At 42.0% G+C, this 24,758-nt stretch overlaps 1 protein-coding gene across 2 annotated transcripts in view; it reads right to left on the reverse strand.

The window, feature by feature from the left end:
* The window catches only part of UBE3D (ubiquitin protein ligase E3D), a 75,652-nt gene that overhangs the window by 17,161 nt on the left and 33,733 nt on the right, over positions 1–24,758 (reverse strand). The window contains exons 9-10 of one of the 2 annotated variants that reach the window (XM_044422110.1): positions 21,519–21,657; positions 19,466–19,503 (exon numbers count right to left, since the gene is read on the reverse strand). In XM_044422110.1, the coding sequence (XP_044278045.1) occupies positions 19,466–19,503; positions 21,519–21,657 (177 nt within the window). The remainder of the gene's footprint in view (positions 1–19,465; positions 19,504–21,518; positions 21,658–24,758) is intronic. The other variant, XM_044422111.1, reaches the window with a different exon arrangement.

A 24,758-nucleotide genomic window follows, 5' to 3' on the forward strand; every position in this document is an offset into this window, starting at 1 on the left:
GTGCCTACCAGCCTTGAGAAGATTCCACCACCACTGAGTTCGGTTTCGGGTGACGGAGGAGGAATGGAATGTCCCCCTCCCAAACTCTGTACATAGCTTCATATCTTTTCGAGGTTGGTTGAGGTTGAGCCGGGAGGTCCCATGGTTGGGTTATTGCTTGTCGGAGAGTCGTAATGAGTGGTAAAGCGATGGAGGTCAATTGTTCACCCTGCACTACATCACAGAAATGATCAGTGCTGGGACCAGGTTGTTGATTGGCCTTGATTTCCAGTGACTTCACCAGCCTGGACATCAGTTCAGTGAGAGAAGTGCAGCTCTTCTGGTGATGCAGGGCCTTGCAAGGTGACTGCAGCATCAGGCGAAGTCAAATCGACCTCAGACTCGTCCGAGTCCACCCAATATGGAGGCGGGATGCTGGAGGAGGAGTTCCCTGGCGACTGTGATCTACTGCTCTCCCGAGTCAGTGCACGCCCGGCGTCTCTCGAGGCTGTAGAATGAGGTCGATCCCAAGGAGCTGGTGGAGGGGATCAGCCTCTAGCAGCTGGGTATTATCCGATGGATGGATAGTCAGGCCATCTCGGTGCGGAAGAGTACCGAGAATGGTACCAGTTGTCGGAACGGGCTTCATAAGACTGGCTCCTATGGCTTCTTGGCGGGGACAATCCCATTCCAGTATCGAGCTGAACAGACGGCATAGGTGTTGGGGACCGGGCCCTTGGCAGGGAGTCTTGAATCTCGTCATTGGAAATCGAACTGCAAGGTGGATCCTCGTGCAGGTCGGATCCTGTACGGCATGGAGAAGCTGGAGGAGGCATTATCGCCACCTGAATGGCCGGGTCCGAAGGCGTCAGTACCGGGACTGCGGTCAGGACCGAGGAAGCCACTGAACCCGAGTGTCGGTGTTTCGTACGCTCGGGTTTCTTCGGTTTTTTAGCCGTCTTTTCGGCCTTATCTCTTTTGGCCTTCTTGTGCACAGATGGCTTCTCAGGGCCGCTGTGTTTCCTCTTTTCCTGCTGTTTCTTGGGGGGGAAACAGGCTGATCACCCATGGTGGAAGCACCTTTGCCTGAAGGGCGTGAGGGCAGAGCAGCAGAGGAAGGGGCTGGACGTTGCGGCGGATCGGCTGAAAACGGATGGCGGTCAGGTAGAGCCGAGGTTGTAGCAGGCTTAGCCACCAGCCGGTCCGATTGTAGGAGAGCCTGGTCCCACAGGAGCTTACATAAGCTGTTCTCCCTATTCTTCCTGGCCTGTTTAGAGAAGGCCAGACAATGGCCGCATTTGTCTGTCCTGTGACCTTCCCGTAAACAGAGGAGGCACAGGTGGTGCGGGTCTGCAGCAGGCATTTTGGAGCCACACTCTCCGCACTTGCACAACACCGCTCATTGTGCCATCGTGGAAAAATGGAAAGAAAAGGAGGATAGTATAGCGGGAGTAGATAATATTTTTGTTTTTGTTTTGTTTTTTATAGGAACAAGAAGAACGAGAAAAAATGGAGAGAGTAACTGGAACAGTAAGAGCAATATAAACTAGGGATACTAACTTGGAATGAGATAGAAAGAGTTCGAAGCAAGAGAGCATGAGGAACGATCTAAGCGAGAGCGAAGCGGCACGAGGCACAATGAACGGCGGTTGCAAAGACTGGAAAATGGTGGACACTCCGCTCCATATATACTGCTAGGGGGGAGGGGAGCAGAGTTTTCCCGCTAAATCATTATCTATCAATCTTCCGGCCAAAGGCACTGCGCAGGCGCAGAACCCATATGTGTGATGCACAGAGGCCACGACGAAGAAATAAAGTATACAAAGAATTGATTTCCCCTACTTGTATTTAGCAAGGAGAAAAGATTGTAGATACACCATCCAGAGAACCAAGGCATACCATCATTTCATGATTTTGTTCAATATAGTCCCACTGTCAAGTCCAAAATGTTAGTTTCTTAGTTATCTTAGGTTTCTACAAGATGCCCCAAACTGCTTTCAGTAGCCCAATATGCAGTAACCTGCAGATATTTTCAACCTGCTTTGACTTTTCTTTAGTTTAGTAAATCTGGAATTTAAATGGATTTAATTGGCATGGTTTCTACTTGAAGTACACAAGATACTCAACATTCTAAAATATTTTCAATGGGGCACAATGGTTAAGCAAACAAACAAACAGGCATTGTTTGGTTGAAGAAATTTTATGAGTCAATACTTGCTAGAAACACCTTGGGTAGCAAGTATAGCTGTGAATCTTTGTGGGGCAAATACAGTTTTGCATATCTGAATCCTTCAATTCCATTGAATTCCAGATCTTATCAAATCAAACTGTGGAAAAGTCATGTGTACATGTGTGAATATTTCTGGAAGACACTTGAATAATAAAGATAGGTAATATTTATTTAGTGCATTTCCTAAGTTCCCATTGTGCGCTCTCTCTCTCTCTCTCTCTCTAATTATTTTAGCAACCGTTACAGTACTGCAAAGGTTAGATCAGTATTGCTACAATTTTGCAAGACTGGCAGGGCAGGGGTGGGAAGGAGGAAGAGAAGGAGCTTGAGAAGAGCAACTTAGCTAAGACCACCCAAAAGAGGATATGAACAGCTAACTTTGTTTTAGAAAATGATTGCATGCCTTTTGAGGTTTACATCCCTGAGAGTATCTTCCATCTGCAGCTTTTTCCTTTTGCAAAAGGAAAATACTCAAAGAGCTGAAAAGTCTGAAGAGTGTCAAGCTATTTTCTAAAAATAAGACCTGCCTTCCACAGCACTCTGCAGATTTCCCTCTTAATTTTGGTGCCCTCTTTTGCTCCTTGACTAAGGGGAAAAGTAAATTTATGTAACAATGTCCTGACCATTCCCTTTAAGTTAATGGCAGCAGCCAGCAGAAGCCACTGCCCGCCCCCAGTGCTTTTCCTCCCACTGTTATGGAAACAGATACCATCACATTTCTGCTGCTGCAGTACCCCATGTTGCTTTTCGTTATATAATAATGTTAACCCCTCCCACCTGACTGGGGACAGCTACATGCACCTCCTGTGCAATTCCAGCTTGGCTGAAGATTTCCCTGTAAGCTGACCGTGTAAGTTGAGAGCCAAAGGGGGAGCTTTCCAAGTTCCTCTTCAACAACATTATATTAAATTAGGTCTCTAATGTAGGATCAGACTCAAAAAGCATGTGAGATTGGTTTCAGACATGTGGAAAGGTCGTGACTCACAAGTCCTTCTGACAACCATAGTCACTGGCTGCTATTGCTCCTTATCCTCTTCCTCATCATTGCCACAACCTCCTTGCTTGACCAGCAGAAAGACAGAGAGCAAGCAAGGCATCTGAGGCTCCTTGGTCTCACTGCCACTGCTGTCTGAGTGTACGGGCCGGACAGCAGTGGTGCAGGGGTCCCTGCTGGGATGTGGGCCTTTAGCAGATGCCTGAACATGCCTGTCCTTAACATTGGCCCTGGCTAGGAAAGCCCTCTGCCTTGAAATGTCTGAGCTTTCCTGCTAATCATAGCAAATAGTTCCAGGCTAAAGGAGCTATGGTCTAACTCAGGGTAAGGCAGTTTAACTAACTGCTGTTAGAATTATATTGTTTGGTAAAATATAACTGTGTATTTCAGTGTGTAACTGGTGCAAGACAAGGGCTATAGAAAGAAGCACACACGCTACTACTTCAGAAACAAACAGCATTGTATTGGGCGTTCATAGCTCCTAGGAAAACAAATGAGTCTCCGAAGTCAGCATTCAAAAAAAAGGAACAATTATTACTGAAGAAAGAAAGAGGGAGGAAAAATCTGATAAATATAATATATATTATAAAGTAGTTACAAGAAACTAATAAAGAAAGCAACAGTCTGCCACCCCCAATTGTTCATAGAATTCTGCAATAGTAAAGTTGGAAGGGGCCAATAATGCTATCAGGTCCAACTCCCTGCTCAGTGTAGGACTCTGCGTTAGGCCATTCCTTTCAGGTGGCCGTCCAGCTGCATCTTGAATGCCTGCAGTGTGGTAATTGGTTCCATCGGTATATTGCTCCAGTTGTTTGTTTAGCCACAACTATCATGACCCCACGGACAACATTCCTCCAGACCTTCCTATCCTCCACCATCCCCCGGAGTCCACCTAAGCTCATGCCGACTGCTTCAGTGACTCCATCCAGCCACCTCATCCTCTGCCGTCCCCTCCTTCTTTTGCCATCTATTGTTCCCAGCATTAGGCTCTTCTCCAGGAAGTCCTTCCTTCTCATTAGGTGGTCAAAGTATTTGAGTTTCATCTTCAGGATCTGGCCTTCTAAAGAGCAGTCAGGGTTGATTTTCTTTAAGATTGACTGGATACTGCTCCAGTAGTAGCAGGTTTTTCCTGATATTCAGCCAGACTGACTTTGAATAACTTGAGCCATTCATTCATTCATTCATTCATTCATTCATTCATTCATTCATTTATTTATTTATTTAAAATGTTTCTATCTCACCCTTCACAAGAGCATCTCAGGATGGCTTACGTTATTCTGTGTCTTGTACTCTTACGTGATTGAGGAGAGATCCTGGTCCTCCTTTTTGTGGGAACCCTTCAAATACTTGAAGAGTGATATCATTTCTCCTCTCAGTTTTCTCTTCTCAGGGCTAAACTTGACCAGTCCCTCTTTGTGGGCCTTTCTTTCCGGTCACTTGATCTTCCTTGTCCTTCCCCCAAACCTTCTTCAGTTTGTCTTTCTTAAACTGTGATGTCCAGAATTAGATGCAATACTTAAGGTATGGCCTGAGTAGAGAGGCAGTAATGTGAAGTGATATTTCTATTAATGCAGCCCAAAATTTACGTTTTTGCGGCTGTATCACATTGTTGATGCTTATTCAGCTCACGATAGGCAACAATTCCAAGATCCTTCTCACTTGCAGTATTGTTGAGCCAAGCATACTGCAATGATACATTCGATTTCTTTTTTCCTAAGCACAGGACTTGGCATGTGCCCCTATTCAATTCCATTCTGTCGTTTCAGCCCAGTATCAAGATCATTTTGAACACTGATTCTGTCTTCCAGAGTATTATTATCCCACCCAAATATGAACAGCATTCCTGACACCCCCTCATCCAAATTATTAATCAAAATGTTGAAGAGCACTGTGCCAGGACTGAACCCTGGGGTACCCCACTTTTCACTTCTCCCCAGTTAGGGAAGGTGCTATTGATAAGCGCTCTGAGTCCAATTCTGTAGCCAACTGTGGATCCACCTGATAAGATTCAGACAACTTGTGACAAGTATGGTTGCTTCACTTTAACATCATCATTTTCTTGTTTCAAAATGAGTCAAGAGATACTCTTTTGTGAAAATTATTCAGGGGTATTAGTTTTGCAATATTACCCTGAATAGTTGACATGAAACAGAGGTAAACATAAAGCTGAGAATCATGTTCCTTTGAAGCTCAGTGGCTACATGTGTTTACTTTAAAGCTGCCTTCTTTTGGCTAACAATAACATAAACATGCCAAGGCTTAACCAGGCTTAAGAAGGAAAGGTGGGCTTGCCAGGAAAGACAAATGCAAATTACTGTTGCCTTTAATTCTCAAGTTGGATGATGAGAAATCCATGCAAAATATGCTAAAAGTATTCTTGAGAAGTGTGCAAAACTTGCCATTGGTTTTCTACTCCATGTACTCAGATATCCACGGAAGGTGTGCAATGTGCATTGGATATCCTTGCTTTTGGAATCATGGACAAGAGCAGAATAATCGTTAGGTTGTTCATCCAAATGTTACTGACGGCATTGATTTTAATATATTTGGAACCTTAAGCACAAATTTTCTTGCCGGTCAGTTTCAATACTTAACCACTGCTTTCTTCTATCTTAGGAGATTGTGTATGACTGCACAGGTGGCTACGACAGACAGGAAAAATGGGCAACACTGGATATAAGAAATGTTTGGCTAACTGCCTATACTAAACAGAATTACAACATTAACTAGGAAACTGATAGCCCATGCAGTGTGGTGGTTCAAGTTTTGGACTGGGGATCTGAAAGGGTTCTAGTTCCCAATCAGCCATGAAGCTCACTGGGCGACTTTGGGCCAGTCTCTCACTTTAAGCTTAACCTACCTCACAGGGTAGGTTAAATTGAGCCATGTAAGCCATTATGGACTCCTCACAAGAGGGAAGAAGGCAGACTATAACTACAATATACGATTATTAATAATAATGGCTATAATAATAGATAAAATATTGTTGGGTTGTATGGGAAAATATACAACAGATTTTAAATGAACACTTAATAGCTTAATAACCTGCTGCTCTGTGTACATATAATATTCCTAACACTCACTTTGCATCCAGCTCAGAGCATGGGCAAGAAAGGCCAACAGAGAAGAGCATGCAAGTCTACAAAGAGCTACTCTTCCCATTAAGCAAGAAATAGCAGTCACCTGGAGTGGCAGGTAACAGCCTCCCACACATTTCCATGCAATTTTTTTTAAAAAAAATGAACACTGCAATTTCTATTTTTCACCTCTGATGCAGGCAGGCCTGAGTCTGGCTACTTGGGTTGACTCTAAGAATGTGGCCTGTGGCCAGACTGTCAGCTCAAAATAATTCAATGCCAGTGTTCTGTAGTAATTATCTCTTTTTTCCATATACACACACCACACACATTCAAAAAACCCCCACAGAATTCCAGATTTTCCTAGTCAACACCAGCTGCTGTTTGCTTTTGTAGTACAGCAATTACCACAAAGATCTGCAGGCCTCAGCTAATGAAGCAAATGTAGCAGTACACATTTTCTCTATGAAATGATCCAAACTGCAGTAGACAAAAAGGAGATCATGCCTCAAGGCATGTCTCAATGTGTGTGATAAGTCTGGAAAGACCAACTTAAATAATGTTCCACTGGGCCCTTCACAGTTACCAGCATTTCAGCTTTTGACTTTCCGGCTGCCTTCTGTTCTGGTTGCTCTGGGAGCAGAAGACAAAGTGGAAGAGTGGATTCCAACTTTCAGCGGAAAAAAAAGGGACCACTTTGCCTTGTCCTGCATATTTTAACATGTTTAACGTGCTCCTGGGATGTATTTTTTAAACCAGCCCTGATTTTTGAATACATTTTTACTGCTGATTTCAGTTACCTTTTGCTGATGTTTTAATAATGTAATGCTTTATTGTTAAAGAATAAGTGTTTTTTCAAATAGTTATCCTTACCCTTATGGCATTCAATATATCCAAAAATACAACCCAGTTGAAAAACAGTGTCTTAAAACACAAGTTTGTTGCTAGCTGCCTCATGCTCTCTAGAGAATTGTTAAGGTATATATATAAAAATAAATGTAAAGAGCAACTATACGTAACTGCTTATGCTTGCTTTAAGAAAATCTTTGGAGGCTGGGCTCACTGGCTCACCACCAGGACCAGTAAGGTCAGCAGGCAGTGCTGACTCCAATGGAATTCCCTCCTAAGATTAATGGGGCTGACTCCCTCTGGGACAGCTTTTAAAAGGATTTAAAGTCTTCTGTTCTCCCTGGTTTCTAAGTGAGATTTGTTCCCCATCCGCTGTTGACAGACATGTTGAAATTGCATCTTATTGACAGTGGATTTATTTAAAATGCTCAGATGGCAGCACAGCATTTTAAATGCTATAGAAACTGACCACAAGGACTTCTTGGGCAAGACACTTCTCTTATTCTAAAGTAATGTAAAGTGAGACTGCAAAAGGAAAATAGAAAACCACTGTTCTTGACCTGGCCAGAGCTTACATGCAACTCTTGGTGAAGGGCTTATAGTTAGGGGGTTAAGCTACTGCTGTGCATGACACAGGCCTCAGGATCAGCCCTGGGGCATCTCCAGGTAAGACTGAGAAAGAATCCTGCCTGGAAAGCTGCTGCCAGTCACAGTTGCTATGATTGGGTAAGATGGACCAAGGGCAGTCTCAGAGTAAGGCAGCTTCACATGCTCCTAAAGGTTATAAATGCTACCTTTACTAATGGGGAAGAACCACCACATTTAACTGCTAATAGTGCAGGTTGCCTCGATTGTTCCATGTGTGCCAACTCTAGTTCCTGAAGGGTCTGCCCTGATGAGGCAAAAGAGGGGAAAGCAATCTATGAACACGTCTATCAAGAATCTAGTTGATTCACTTAGTTCTTTCCACCACAATTTATCATTACCAGTATTATTAATTATACTTCTATACCATCCAATAGCAGGGATCATGTGGATTGCCACATGCATGAAATAAGCATTTTCCCTCCAATAACTGGAGGCTTGCTGAGAAAGAAGAAATGTGCAAGGCAATCAGAATGGACATTCCCATTTGAACAAATCCATAATTGGGGAGCAGGGTAGTAACCAGTGGTGTCCCATTGCAAGCTTCAATGAAGGTGTGCTAGGGTAAACCAGTGCTTGCACAATGTAACCAGCACAACGGCAAACCCCCACATTTTCCTGTTGTGTTAGCACCAGATCAACAGGACTATCTTAAAGGGGCATCATAATTATTTATCAGTAATTATTTTATCACTTCACAGTAACATCTGCCCCAGAAATCATATTCTCAGATTCTCTTTGTTCACTTTCACAATATGTTGACCATTTCTGTGCCTCTTATGTGTGAACTTGTAAAATCCTCTTGAATGCACATAGTTCCATATTAGGCTAGCCTTAGGAAATGGTTCTCTTAAAAGCTGCCTATAATTGACAACTAATACACACTTAGAAGACAAATACAGATGCAGAAGAGGTGAGACACTCGCAGTCTAAGATTAATTAATACTCATCTTATTAGAGCTACCTATGACAAGAGACTTTGGAACTCTTCCTTGAGTTTGCCCTATCGCTAAAAGATGGCAAATCATTTTTCATAGTCACTCAAGTAGGTCACACAAAGAATTTCCATAAAACCAGAAAGAAAAATAGATGGATTTTAGGGACAAATTGTTCTCATTTATTATAGAAACACAAAGCTTGCAGTTTGGCTCTTAATACTTTTCTGGTCTCGTTTCTGCCATAACCATCTCATTAACAATGCTGCTCTCTCCAACTGTTATTGGATTTACCTTCTCAACCCTCACAATCTGAAAAAGATGCAGTCTATTCTACTTCAGTAGCAATTCTAGTACAGAAGAGGAGGGAGAAATGCAACACAGATTACAGGTACCCTTTGCTACATCTTTTATGCTGCATATAAAGCTGCCTATGATCCATGCTATGCTCACTTTATCAACACTTATTTCCTAGGTCATTGGGAAGCTGAAACACAGTTTGGATAACATGGTGAGAAACATTATTTTTTGGATTCTGGGTTACCATGATCAAACAACTGGGCTAGTGGCTCTGGCTTGGTACCTTCTGTTGGTGGGAGAAGCCAAACTCTCCACCTGTGGATTGTTTCACATCCAAACCAGGACCTCAGAATTGCTCTCATAACAAACCATAATCATAAAGCAAGGTTTGTTCTTGTTTAATGAGGAAAAACAACATGCAACAGGAGATGGGCTATTTGAAGTCTAAGGGTAGCCAGCCATTTCTAAGTCAACTATCAGCTGTCTGTTGTCACCAAATTTTTAGGAAACTCTTATTGCTAGCTTTTCCTAAAGTAAATTTTAGTATATTTCATACACTGCTATTTTTAAACATGGCATTTAACTCTGAAAAAGAGTTAAAACACGCACAACAAAAAGAAAGTAAGAAAATAAGAATACAACCTGGTCTTGAGCTAAGGAAGAAAGAGAAATAATTGAGTGTAGTCTATATTATATCATGGGTAGTTTTATGGAATAATTAGAACAGACAGGACCAAACATTCAGCCCAGCTAAAGCTTGCCACATTCAGGAAGCCCAAGTGTTTGGGAAGGAAAAATTAAGGGCACAATCCAGCTGGAGCTATAGGACTGATTTCTGTCTAGTCATGCATCCAGTTAAAGCCCAAAGGTACGACCTTCAGTGAACCAAATTTAAATTCCATGTGTTTGTCTGTCATCGCCCATATTTGTAAAATGCCTGGAAGAGAAGAACTTGCTTGAAAGTGTATGTAGCTGAATCACAGCCAGAACAAAAATGCATTTGCATTGACTGGAATGCGAATAGAAGCTTAATATGGCAACTCAAGGAAGAGGTCCACTGCCTCTTATCATAAACAGCTCTAGTAAGATGAGGATGATGTTATATTCACAGGCACCAAGAAGCACCTGGCTCACTGTACGTATAAGTAGTTACAGATGTATCATTTCCTTTGCATTTATGGGCTAAATGATCTACATTTTCAGTATTAAAAAAAACATGGGTGGGGACACACACAGAGACCTTTAAAAGCAGAAATGAAATTAAATTAGTTCCTTGCTGGAAGCATGGAGCATTAATGAAATGTAACTGGAGAACTTCCTCCAACATTTATTCAGTCTAATTAAAATCTTTTATTCAAAATCTATACTTAGCCAAGCATAAAATATTGCACCATCTTAATAACTGCACAATGTAATCAAGAGCTGAACTAAAGGCATCTCATTCCTTTTCATAGCAGACTGAAGATGCTAAATCACACTGATTGAAGTATATTCAAAAGGAAAGATGAAAAAAGAGCCTGCTTTAACCAGCTACCAGAGTTCCTAATTCATTTTTTCTTTCTTTTTGTTTTTCCTTTAAGGAATGGCATTAAAAAGTCAGTCTCACTCCTGATTGGAAAGTCTGAAAGTTCTTGTTCAATGCCATCACTTGAGGTTTGTTAACCATTATCTTCATGCCACCACTGCTTACGGCTGGCCGGAATCCCTACTGAGGACTGGGAAAGAACAAGAAGTTCATTTACACTCGTTCCGGCTGGCCATGTGGCACCAGCACATGCAGTTGCAGTTGCAGGACTCCTGGAGGGAGTGGCTTTATCACACAGGAAGACACCGCAGCTCATATGTCTGGCAGGTATCACGGTCTCAGGTTCAATCCCTACAAGCCTTCCCAAGCCTGGAGCTGCTTTAGACTTCAGCTCCCCAACAGTTCCAACCAGCAGGACTAATGGTCAGGGCAGTGAAAGCAGTTCAAAACATCTGGAGGGAACCAGGCTGGAGAAGGCTGAAGTAATAGGATTGGGAGAGACTTGACAGCTGGGAGACTTGCCAAGCGTTGGAACAGACCGGGCTCCAGTTATGTTAGACCACAGCGTCATCCAAATGGCAGCTGCCAATGAGAGGAGCTGTAGTACAGCAACAAGGGGACGCCGAGGTTGAAGAAGCCTGGAGTCAGGCTCACTGGCTGTGCTAGCTGGAGCAGGCAGCACAAGGGATGGCGAATGTCTCTCCACGCATGTGGGGTTCTCGCCACGGAGTGCCAGGTGCAGCTCTGCACTCAGGGCGGCAAGTGTTTTCTGCTAAAGCCTCCACACTTCACCTTCTAAAAAAATTGACTGTGACAAGAGCATGCAACAAACTTGAGTGAAGAAAGTGTGGGCGGCAAAATGAGCACTGTTTTGAGGGTCTTTAACACACCATCTTATAGACTGGATACATAATGAAATTACTGTGCCATACACAAAAGGCAATCAAACATTTATACCTTTCCCACTTCCACAAAGCTGGCAAGGCTTCCACCAATTAAACAACTGATTTGCTATCAGAGGCACCTACCAGTTAAACAACATCAGTATCATTAGCATGCTACGAGGAAGAGGAAGAAAGAAGATGCCTTCTGTGAAAGGTATAGAGCTTGATTTATCCCACTGAAATCAATATCTTAAGCTACTTATGCCTTGCCTTAAATTGCATAGATAAGTTCAAGTAATTGAAGCTGGATCTAACCTACAAAATCATCACCTCCAACCACTTGTTCACTACAAAAGGTTGCACTGGGAGAGGGAGAGGCATTCCTTCCCGACATACTAATTAGGGATACTTATGAGCATTTATGAACCTGAAGCCAATGCTTTTCCATTGACTGTGGCCACTCAGCACTCCCAGGTACATGCTTATGAACACATTTTCCCTACCGCAAGACCAGTCCTTAAGAGGCAGGGTGTCACTGCCACACAGTGTGACTCAAGCTGAATCCTGTACTTTTTAGAGCAACAAAACATGAACTTCAAAAACAGATTTTTTGTGGGAACAACATGACCTTGTGCCAAGATGTAAAAGTATTTATAAAAGAGATAATTCAACACAGGGTACAAACTATAATTCTTTTAAATATAAGCAATGTCTCCTAATGGAATATATTGTCAGGACAATCAGAAGGAGTAGAAATCAGCTCTAGCTACTGCTCTAGGGGAAAAAACAGAACTGAAAGTACATTTGCTAACTGGCATGGAAAAATGTAGCTTGAAGAGTAGCTTTTTTACACTCTTCAGAAGGACTCTATCTAAACTTTCAAAGTACATTACTGATTTCACAAAGGTATAAAGAAAAGGAACTATAATATTCTTTCTCGGGTCTTTCTTTTCCTTTTAAAAGGAAGATGGAAATGACAGCAACCCATATGAATATTGCTTTTAAAAAAGGAAAAGCCATTTTAGAATTTCATTAACTTGAAAGAGGAGAGAACTACATTGTCTGCTCTGTGGATTGCTATCATAAGGAGCCTTCTTGATAACCACAAAACAACTCAGGACTACCAACATCTTTCCTTCTATCAACCAACTGTGTATTATAAATCAAGAATTACAAATGGCAGTGCTGAAGGAGGAGGAGGATAATCAAACAAAGAAGGCTACATTCCCATAAAGTGTTTGTTCTCCTAGTGAACAAACTGCATGTTATAGACATCCCATGAGTTCTCCTCTGTGCAATTTTTTAAGCTATACAAGGTGTGAATCAGGACAGACAGAAGCTGGCCATTTTTCCAGCTCAAAATCACCGTCTCCATGCCTCTTTCTAACCTACAGGGCAGCGGGTGGGGAGGATCTGGGAAGATATCTTTCTCCACAAGGACTGAAAAAGCAGCACTCTGGGAATAATTATTTAAGACTTATTTGTGTCTTTCTGGTCTTCCATGTCACGACTCACAACCTGCCTGGGCACATGTTGGTTTTAAAAAAACAACCACAGTGACCTGTCCCCATAAAGTAAATAGAACACTTGCATTCCCTGCTGATTTAAAAGGTCAAATCTGAATATGACAAAAAGAAGTTATACACAGCAATCCTGAGATCTCTGTGCTTGCACTGTGCAAAGGAAAACCATCATAGCATGAGGCAGCTCCTCTGTCCTTGCCCCAAGATCATGTAGCAATGTTGGCTCCCAATGTCCACATGCATTTAGGCTTTCCCTTGCAGGCAACCTTGCCTGGTAGGTGGATACACGGGTGAAGCCTGAGGTACCACCAGAAACATGGCTCCACTGTATGCCAGTTTCCTCTTGATGTGATACACACATGAAGTGCTCTCAAGAGAATATGATTTCTGTAGCAAAAATATTTTGTTCACTGGCATTCTGGCAATAATGGCACAGCATGAAATATAGATTGGTGCTCCAGTGTACAACAAAGGAAAAATATATGATTACAGGATTGCAAGTTACAGGGCAAGGCCTGTAGTGGTAGCACAACTCTAGAACTCCCTCCCTAGACAGGCCAACCGGGATCTCATTATCAATGATCTTTAGGCAGGAAACTAAATTATTATTTTCAAATTTATTTATGTATTTATTTCTAACCCAAAGCTCTCCAGGTGGTTTACAGCAATCCATAAAACAATACCATATAATAAAATATCATAGACAATCCTTGATGGCTCTTTATTCTCTAGTTCGATTTTAATATTCTCTGTGTTTAGTTTTTGTCCTGTTTTTAATTTGAAAAGGCTCCTTGGGTGGCAGGGTGTTCTCAGAAGAATCATTTAACCCAACAATAGAGGCACAAAAGAGGCAACATCAAAGTGCCATCAACCTCCTCTGAGTTACTCCCTACGAACCACTCAGCAAAGTGTCTACAAAATGCAGCCTTCCTTTTCCTTGATCCAAAGTAAAAGCCCAAGGCAGTCATGATGGGGACTGCTATTCCACCCAACTCAACTTGGCCCCACAGAATCTGCTCCATAATCTCTAGCAATCGCTTGGATGTTCCCTTTCCTCTGAGTACATTTAATGGTTGCCCTAAACAGCTTGGGGCCAGGTTATCTGAAGGAATACCTCATCCCTTAGGTACCTACCTGGACTCTAAGCTCATCTTCTGAGGTCTTTCTCTGGGAGCCCCTTCTAAAGGAAGTAAAGAGGGTGGTTACCAAGGGAAGGGCCTTATTTGTTGTGGCACCCCAAAGAGGTGCACCTGGCACTTACTGTCTACTCTTTTCTGTGCCATGTAAAAACCACTTATTTTAACAGTTGACCGTATTTTAACAGTAAACTTTTTAATCTGAGTTTTAATATTGCATTTTATTCTATACTGCTGCTGTACATTTGAACTGATTGCAATTGCTGTGGTTTTACTGTTTTATTGTTCATATCTTGTCCTTGTCTTCCTTGTTTATATGTTTTTCACTTTCAACTTGAGGGCCTTCAGCTATCGCATGATATAAAAATAAAATAAATAAGTAAATAAAGGTTGGCAGCAGATTCATTTTCAATTATCCCTTTCCTGGCTGCAATCCTATCTCAGGGCATCATCATTTAAAACAGGATGGCTGGATTTGAACAAGATCCCATCATCATGGCAGGTACAGTGAAAATGAGGAGTTTTGATATGATTCAGTGGAAACAAGTTATGTATGTTGAATGGATATATCACTGACAGTAACACACACGCACAAACATGTGCACACACACACACAACCTTCATGCACTTCAACTGTCAAATGCAAGACAAGCTTAATAACTTTTCCTCTCCACTGCAGTACACTTCATCACATCCAAATTGCTTTTCTGTTTCTTAACCATGTCTTGCAATATGCTGTGAGTCCCAATAATTTTGTACATTTCCTCTCCAGTGGGATGTCAGTGGCACTTGGCTTTCCTGAAACCAGATCATCTCTTGAACTTACATTGAATAGGCTGTCCGGCAAGTCCGGTACTACAATAAAGCAGTTTCATCTCTTAACAAAGCTAACCTCCCAAGTAGGAGTGTGAGGAGATTGTATCTCCTCTTTTCAAAATTCCCACATCATTTGCTCAGCTTTGAAATGCAGCTACTGTTTTAGAACACAGTATGCCTACATGTATGTTTGTGTCTATGTATGTGTGTGTATTTATGTATATCATACATCATATAGTCAAGGCTATGTTTTTCCCAGTTGCAATGTATGGCTGTGAAAGTTGGACCATAAGGAAGGCTGAGCGCCGAAGAACTGAGGCCTTTGAATTGCGGTGCTGGAGGAGACTCCTGCGAGTCCCTTGGACCGCAAGGCGATCAAACCGGTCAGTCCTAGAGGCGATCAACCCTGACTGCTCTTTAGAAGGCCATATCCTGAAGATGAAACTCAAATGCTCTGGCCACCTAATGAGAAGGAAGGACCCCTGGAGAAGAGCCTAATGCTGGGAACAATAGATGGCAAAAGAAGAAGGGGACGACAGAGGATGAGGTGGCTGGATGGAGTCACTGAAGCAATCAGCGTGAGCTTAAGTGGACTCTGGGGGATCGTGGAGGACAGGAAGGCCTGGAGGAATGTTGTCCATGGGTTGGACACGACTTTGCAACTAACATAACATAATATGCCTACATGTCACAAACTCATCTTAGTGCAGTGCTTCATTTGCTTTACATCAGGGCTGGGACGCATGTGCCCTTGCAGATATTTGTTGGCTCAAGCCCGAATAGCCAGTGGCAACAGATGGGAGTTTCAGGCTGTGACATGCCCTGCTGTCCCACCTTTGTGGAAGCACTTAATAGCAGCTTTAGTGGCCTTTTTACCCCCTTTATTTTTTCTGTATACAGCCTCTCTGTTCAAGCAGTGGGTCTTTATCTTCAGCTATCCTGCTTGCTTCTTGCCTGGGATTCACAGAAGATTCTCAGCCTCTATGTTCTAACTCCCCCTTCCAATCCTTCCAAGACACGAGCAGTTACACATAGCCCCCTACCTTTCACTAGAAGCCTTTATCCCAGCAGCCTCAGGCCAAAAAGGTAACAAGTGAATACAACATTTCCCACACTGCCAATTTCCTTCTTCACCAGCTGATCTCAGGTGTGCCTGTTCCTTCCCTTGGTCACGAGCTCTCCCACCAAGGGTTAACAGTCAAGCAAGACATGTTTATTTCTACAGATGGAAGCAAATGACCCACTTTGGTGAGTACCTATCTTAAAACAACTGGCATTTCTCAGTTCCAGGCTGAGGTAGCTGTTGTACAGTGTGTTGTTTCCAGCCGTCCAGACTCCGATTCTGCTCTGCAATAGTTCCCCTTCCCATCCCCAACAGGGAATGAAAGTAAGTGCTGCTTCTAACACCTTCCTGCCACTTGCTGACATTCCAAGTGCTGCGATTGGTTCAGAGGTCTCAGGAAGGGAGAGGCAGAACTCCAGTTGTCCACCACACAGGCCAACATCACCTGCTTTAGGGGCCTGGCAAATATCATGCTTTTAAAGCCCTACTGTCCTCTTTCTGTTGATGCTGAAAAACCAATGAAATGCTTTTCATTAAAATATGAAATGATGATTTATAATAAATCATTAATTTAACAGTAAATTTTAAATACTATCTAGAAGGATAGCCACCTGTTTCCACAAAAACTACACCAAGTCATATGGGAACTTAAGGACTAACTACTCTGCTCTGACAGAAGCTTTCTGGATGGTCAATGTCCACTTGATGAAGTGCCTCCTGTAGACAATGAACTGGACGAAGTGCATGCAAACATTTGCCAGAATGAACTTGTTAGGCTTTAAGATGCTTTAATATTTATTTTAAAGATATAAATAATTTGAGATTTTTCCAGAAAGCACTGCTAGAGTAAATTTTCAAGCAAGCCATGGCAGCCTTGTTCCTAGACATGAAAGCTCCGATTTACAAATTTTAGAAATGACAGAAGCACAATCTACATATGCTCAGAGGCTCAATACTTTGTGGATAGAAAAGACAAACTGTGTACAAGAAAGTGTCTCCCACTTTTTAATCCTGCTAAACAAACCATCAGGGGAGTGAGTTCTATTGACTTGCCTTTTGAGTAGTAAGAGGGAAGGGATTCCCCTCCAGCTTTTTACTGATTATTACAGCATGTTCTAGCCGTGTTTTCTGAGCCCAGGGAAAAGCACGGTGGTGGGACACTTCTCGACTTCCCACTTCCCACTTCTCCTCATTGCTCACTGGCTTTGATGCAAAGATCTTAGCTTTATTAAGCTAGAGTTTCTTGTAATATCCAAACTGGGGGACTGATGCAGCATTAATAAGCTAGATTGTTTCACTGACCCATCTGTTCAGTTTAAACAGGTAACAACTTAATTATAACAACCTTAATGCAACCTAAGATCTTTTACAACAAAGCCAACAAGGAAGGGGTAGAGAAGGAGTGCTTGGCTCCAATGCTTTTCTTCATCTTCAAATGATAGTCTGAACCAGGTCAGCATATTAAGTGAATTTGAGAAGCTGGGTCTTTATCCAATTACTATTCAATCTGTATAACTCCCCACAAACAAACACACAAAGTTTTCTTCAAAGTTACCCAATTTTTCCAGCATCCTGTCCTCTAACTGGCTAGTAGTTTCTTCCAGTTTCACGTATACTTATCCGCATCATCATTATCATCATCTTCACGACTACCACTACTAATTTTAGTTGTGAAAATTTCTCTTTTACGAAGCAGGCTAAAAATGCAAAAGAAACCTCCAAGTCTACCAGTTAGCACCAAGAGCATTTATCAAGCCGCTCAGTTTCTCAGCACAAGAAGGAGGGCCAAAAAAGCTTTAGAGCTTATGACACAATGCTGATAGTACAAGGAGATGCTGTAAAGTGATGCGCAATCTCAGCCACTGTTTTCCTAACTTCATTGTGACTCTTTTTGTCTCTAGGAAGGGAAGACAGGAAAAAAACTAAACAAAGAAATAACCCTCCAGCCACATAATTCCTTAGATACTGGATCTTTATGATGGTACATTAGGCCATTTTAGCACATTGCTCTCAGCTCTGCTGTTGCGGAAAAAGCAAGCTTTCTACTTTAATATCTGTCAGACATCAGCTCTGAATGTTGTAAATTGAAACAGGGATTGCTGGAGTTAAATAGACCATAGTTGTTTTCTTTTATGGGTGCATGATATTGGGGGTTGGGGGAGAATATGATGTTCTAAAGGCTCTAACTTCTTCACTTTTTTCAAGCTAGCATGACTGGGAACTTACATGAGCATTAGCTCCTTCAAGCGGGAAATATGAAGCCAACGTAGCCAAAGGGCAACTTTCACTTTATATATTAGTTTATAGCAAGCAGTGTTATTGTCAGTTCAATCAGAAGTGTATTGTATTGGAGTATAATTTTAAAGACATGCAACTCTTTTAAGCTAATAGAATAGTGGTAAGGAATAGAACAACCTGGTTCACACATAATGCTAACCCATGGTTTATTCAAGCCATGGCTTGTTGCCCTACCCAGGATTTCGCTTGTAGACAATTAAACAAATTGTGATTTGCTTCACCAAATCCTGAGTTGTGTTTCCCTCCTGCTTTGTCTACTCCCCATCATATTCCAAATACTCTTCCAGTATTTAATTAATATATAGAATAGGATTTTTATTTATTTTTCACTCTTGTCCAACACCTTTTAGCATGGTGAAACTACATATGATCAACCCATATTGTTAGTTCACATTCAATTACAATCCATGGTTTATAAACAATGGGTTTGCATCTGGGTCACACATAAAAATAACACAGAATTCACCAACATATGGATTTAAGTCAGGGACCTTGTTAGACCTGTGGGCATATTTGGGAATTTTAGAAACTGCTGTGGGCCCTACCACAACTTGCCAAAAGAGCAGATCACTGCTCTGACATACATCTGCTCTTTCTACGGATCTTGGACCGAGTCTTATTCAGCAAGAACCTTTGTGCCTGTGACATCTCTTTAATAAGGGGTTCTTTAATTCAGCTTTAATTGCTGGCAATGAAATGCAGACATTGTTTCTTTTAAGCATACATTTCGGCAATGTCCAGTAGCTGCCTCTTTTTTGGATTTTGTACTGGAATGGTCTTTAATAATCACTGATACACATGTTCTTTTGAATTATGTACCTGCTTCATGGAAATTAACAAATGGCAGTTGAAATGGATTATCTCTACTATTCTGACAGCTAAAAGACTCATTACAAATTTTGAAAGATGGAAAATAATGAAATCTATAGAAGACCTTACAACTCTTTAGATGGATTAAAGAATGGCATACAGATGCCAACTTCAAATACATACTTATTTTGCTATTTGGTCCACTGTTGTTGAAGCCTATGTATAATTTTTAGAAAGCTGTATTGATTTCATACAAATCTATGCATGGAGATTTTAAAACATGGATTTAAAAAAGAACTCTGGTGCACAATGGAAACCCTTGGAGGTAACACCAGCAAGAAAACCCTTGGGGACCCCTGGGTTAAACATGATTTGCCACCTGGATCAACACATGGTCTTACCTGCAAATTCTTTTTCTGCTTCTTGTCAAACAGTAGACCTAAACATATGTAAATGGACCAACAGCTGTATCAGGGCTAGAAACTTCAATACTGAGGTATGTATGAAGGAAGCATATGGATCCCCATCCAACCCAGTGTTTCTATCTTACACGTGAACAGCCAGCTCTTTTACTCTTCCCTCATTCCTTCCTGTCAAAGCCCTGGATCAGTTCTCAGAGGCCTTCAATGCCATTAACATTATCATCTTTCTGGGTAAAGTGAACAATAAAGTGAACATAAATAAATAAACATTATCATCTTTCTGGGTAAAGTGAAAGTGAACAATACCACATTACAATGGTTCCACTATGACAGTCTTTCTCAACTAGGGTTGTGCTAAAGATTGTAGATGTGCTTGGCTGCAACAATGGCCTGGACCATAAACTGATCCTCCTTTAAGAAGTATGTAAGGTGATCTTGGACTATTAGCTCATCTAACCTAGTACTACCCACTCTGATGTGAAGCAGGTCTCTCAGGTCTTTCCCCCGCCCCACTCCCACTGCTATCCAAGATGCTCTAGATTTAATATGGTACCCAGCCTATGCATGCAAAGCACGAGCCACACCACTGACATCTAAACCTTTCCCATATTACCGGAGGAGCAAGTAACATAGATGATATCCATTAACTGAAATAATAACTAATATTATCCAGCTGCAGTTGCCTTCAACTGATACTTCAATGAAGATGCATGAAAATATTTTCATTCTTGATTATTTATATTTAATTGATTATTGATAAATTATTTATCTTCATCTAGCTTCCCTTCTTTAAGAAAAGCCTGTTTTTCATTCATTCATTCATTCAATTCATTCATTCAATTTATATCCTGCCTTTTTCCTACAAAGGGCTCAAGGCAGCTTACATCTCCTCCTCCATCTTATCCCCGCAACAACAACCCTGTGAGGTAGGTTGGGCTGAGAGTCTGTGACTGGCCCAAAGTCACCCAATTGGCTCCATGGCTGAGCGGGGACTAGAACCCAGATCCTCTGAGTCCCAGCTCTTAACCACTACACCACACTGGCTCTCATGTTTTGCATGTAGCTCCTTCCTTCCCCCATCCCTGCACTGTGCTAGAATTGTACTGTTCTGTTCCCCTTTTGGTCTCAAACAGATGAGTGCCCACTCCTCATTTCTGCTGTCAAAAGTCACCAGGAGGTTATCTTTCTTATCATTCCCATCTAGCCAGGTTAAACTAGGCTTCAACCTATTTTCATAAAGGAACCCAATTTTAATTATTTCAAAATACAAACTTCACTATGCTGAGTATCTTCACAAGAAAGTTCAATAAAGGAAGAATGTTGGAGGAAAGCTATACGAAAGTTGAGGTTTTTGCCCATTGAAAATGACTGTATAAACCTATTTATAGAGTAAAATTGGCAGAAGACTGCGTAAACTCACCCTCAAAGTTGTAATAGCAGGCAAGCAGCATGACTCATACCTTAGTTCTAAAACAATCAGCTCAAGAATTCTTGTCTCTCTTTTCCACCTGGGCTTGTATTACATTGTCCCCAGTATGAGAAGCCCAGCAATCAACCTACATGGTATTATGGACTCTCTGACACAGCCTGACATACAGTTTGGAGTCATAACGACAGCCCTACTTCAGCCACAATAAACGAGCACTCATATACATTTCAGCTCAATAACTGGGACACCAGACCCCTGTTCCAAGGTCTTTAACAGTGATCTTACTTTGCAAGCATCTGACAAAACCTGCTTCAGACATAACTACAAGTTACAGGTTTTTATGTGCATGAGCTTCAATGAGCCTTAAACTCAGCATTCTACCATTCCCTTGCTTTGTGCATTTGTTTAAAGCTTCCAGGCAAAGATTATAACGAACTATATTCTTCCATTTCATCCAGATATGGGAAACTACCATCCCTACAAACTATGATTAGTTAACAAACTGGGATATCAAACTACGGTCAGTATCCTGGTATGTTAGCTTTTAGTTTTAAACAGTCTTTTCCTGTAACATTAGCTGCATTACATGAAAGATTTCAGTACCTGGAAAAAATCCATCCTGCGAAGAGAAGGTGGCAGCGAAGCATTACTCTGAGACAGTATCAGCAGCAGTTCCAAACAGGTTTTTGATGGAAATGTCAGAGGATGTACTCCAAAGTCATTTTCCCATGCATCAACAAGGCTAAAGAGTAACCAGAAGTTTTGTTACTTATTTATAAGTAAGGAATCCAGATTTCCAATAAGAGAAGCACTCTTTGTTTTTGCTTATACATAAGCTAATCTCCACAGCACTATATAACACGCACCTGTTAAAGCAGCATATTGATTACTTTGCAACTGATTACCATAATAACCACAATGCTACACACATACACACACCTTTTCATGTTTCAAGGAAATCAATCAGCACCATTATTTCACAATGATACTGCATTCAGAGTGTTACACTCTGGCCCTGGAATAAGCCTCATCCCTTATAGTGAATCCACTTGGCTGCCTGTACCAAAAATGGATGTCACTCACCAGAATGGTTGGCAGTGGGGATGGTCTGAAAATGGAGGAACTGATTGTAAGACTCATTAAAGCAGCAACAAGAAAGTACAGTCCTCTACTATCATACATTATAACGTTGAGTTTCTAGCATTTCCGGAAATCACAGGGTTCAATTGGATAAGCCTTGCTCTGGGAATGCAATGGATAAGCCTTGCTCTGAGAAAACCTCCTTCATCCCTGTCCTCCTGTGGATGAAGCACAGAAATGGAGGAGCAACAAATATAAAGAGAGCTAAAGGCCAGCAGAGAAAAGTCAGGTGACAGCAGCCTAAGAGGGGTAAAAGAGAGCAGAAAGTTTGGGGACAATGGTTGCCAGAGGAACCGGGAGTACTCTCCTGGAGCCTATGCTATCCTAACAATCACATGTTAAATATAGAAACGGATGCCACACAAATGTAACCACAGAGTGAGTCGAGAGCTGAACTCAGATCGCCCAAGTTTAAACCATATTATGCCTCATGGCTTCAAAGCAACTGATGTGTTAAGCAAGCTCTGTCCACACATCCCTAAATGATAACTTATTGACACTAAGCCTCCTGATGCATGTTTAGTGCTGGAGGGAAAGAAAATTCAGGTGACAAATGGACAGGGGAGGGGAAAGATGTGTATGATGAACAACAAGCACAGCAGAAACAAGGCAAGCTAAGAATAATAGGAATGTGCATGAGGAAAACCCACAGTAATGATACAGCCTGCAAAATGAGGGCCCACACTACCAGTTCAAAGATGAACTGGAGCACAGTTCTGCCCACACATGTCCATACCTAAAGTGCTGCACAGCGCTTTCTTTTTTTGCTAAAAAACGTTGGAAGCCAACACTGACATTTTAAATTTGTGTCTAGCAGGTACATATTTTTAAAATGTTTACTCTAGGGAAGGTACACTGCCCCTATTCAGATCAAGACCCTGGAATGGGGGCCAGGGGGGCTTTTAAAATCTGGGTCAGAGCCCTGGGGCAGTGGGGATTGGGGAGACATAGCTGCTGCACATAGATGCACAGTGAGAAGTTGGGAACTAACACAGCTAAGCTTCTAGAACTGTCTGTCCATGTTTCACCCTCTGCTTGGAACTCTTAAATGCCAGGATAAGGTTTTATAAAGTTCTGCCACTTCTCCAGTGTGGATCCTAGAAGGGAATAAAATGCAGGGGTGCAGTTCCTGCTGAGCACAGACAGAAACCAGCTGTAGTTGCTCATTAATACCTGTTCAATGCAAAAAGTTACTTATTCAGGTCCAGAACGCAATGTAATCTACAACAATCTCAGCAGTGAGTCAGAGAGCATCTCATTAAAGGAGTCCCAAATAGCACTCAGGAAAAAAAGTGCTTTAAAAGGAGTTTTCTTTCATTTTTAATTGCTTTGCTCATTGAACAAAGGCCAGGGCTATTGCATTTCAACCACAGCTTCTGAAAATTCTTATGTTAATGAGAAACAGTAAGATATTAGGTGCTGGATAAGACTACAAAGAATGATAACTTAGTTCAGCTACTCGAGAGAGAAGCAAACTGGAGGCATCTTGATCAGTTACACTGCTAGTTGAACAACTTCAGGTTAGCTAGAAGTACAGTACAGCTTAATAACACACACTGCTCTTGACTGCTATAAAGAGTATATGGCAATTGTTTGTAACACTTATTTTAGCACTCTCCTTGTCCCTCTAACAATATTTGTTAAGGCAGTATAGTAACTTGACGGTTTATAAAATGAATGTAAAATGGTAGGTAACTGGCATGCGCATGGCTGGTCCAGTGCAGAGACCAAGAATATTAACTGTGCGAAAGTAGCCACTGGTTCATACCTCAGTTATTGACTTAGCCTCAAGCAAGACATTATTTTGGTACCTCACCACCCCACACACCTGTAATGTGGAAATAAATAACCACAGTTCATCAAGGTCATGCATGTTATTGTAAGTTGTTTTGAGAATTTCAACAGTTGAGTTATACAAACATTTTGTACTTAGTAGTTTTTCCCAACCCGCTGCTTGCCAGACTGTGTTGCACTGAAATTCTTACCAAGAACAAGATTGGCTGAGGGTGATGGGATGTGCAGTCCAGCACATCTGGAAGGCCCCAGGCTGGAGATGGCCACTTTCCAGTGTGTACGCGTGTGGTGGGTGCCCAGTGATGAACCCACCCTTCTAAAACTCTCCTCACAGCTGCTACATATGCAATGACCTCAAGCTACTGAACTGCCACAGCGGTCTGGGATCATGTACTATTCATGATTCTGCTGTAAGAGGGAGAAAGTGATAGAGCAGTAAGCAGCTGGTGACCAGCCTGCTGCCATGTGCAGAGCAGGAAGTCATAAGAGGTTGCTGCTGCCATGGGACAACTCTGCTGCCCGACACCTGGGGTCATGAAGTCTCACAGCATCTGTGGCTTTAGAAGCTAGATCCCTTTGCACACTGGACCTTTCGGGGGCAGTGGCAATGCAGGAAGCCCTCCTGCACTGTTGGGCAGTATAAGGAAGAACGGCCCCCAAGTACTTCCAGCTTCAGTCAGAGTCCTGATGGTTATATGGGCTTGTAAGCTGGAACACTGGACTAAACAATGCTGATGCTCTTGTATTCCTCACAGTCTGGCAACCTGCCCTGCATATACACTCCCTGCAGAGTGATGTACGATGAAGAATATCATTACTTTCAACAGATGCTCATTATACAGGTTTTCAGAGCATGCAACGTTGAAACATGGATGAATAGGAGCCCATTATAGTGGAGGTGCATTGTGG

Source organism: Varanus komodoensis, unplaced genomic scaffold (assembly GCF_004798865.1).
Source record: "Varanus komodoensis strain SLA01 unplaced genomic scaffold, ASM479886v1 scaffold12, whole genome shotgun sequence".
In the NCBI taxonomy this organism is placed as follows: domain Eukaryota; kingdom Metazoa; phylum Chordata; class Lepidosauria; order Squamata; family Varanidae; genus Varanus; species Varanus komodoensis.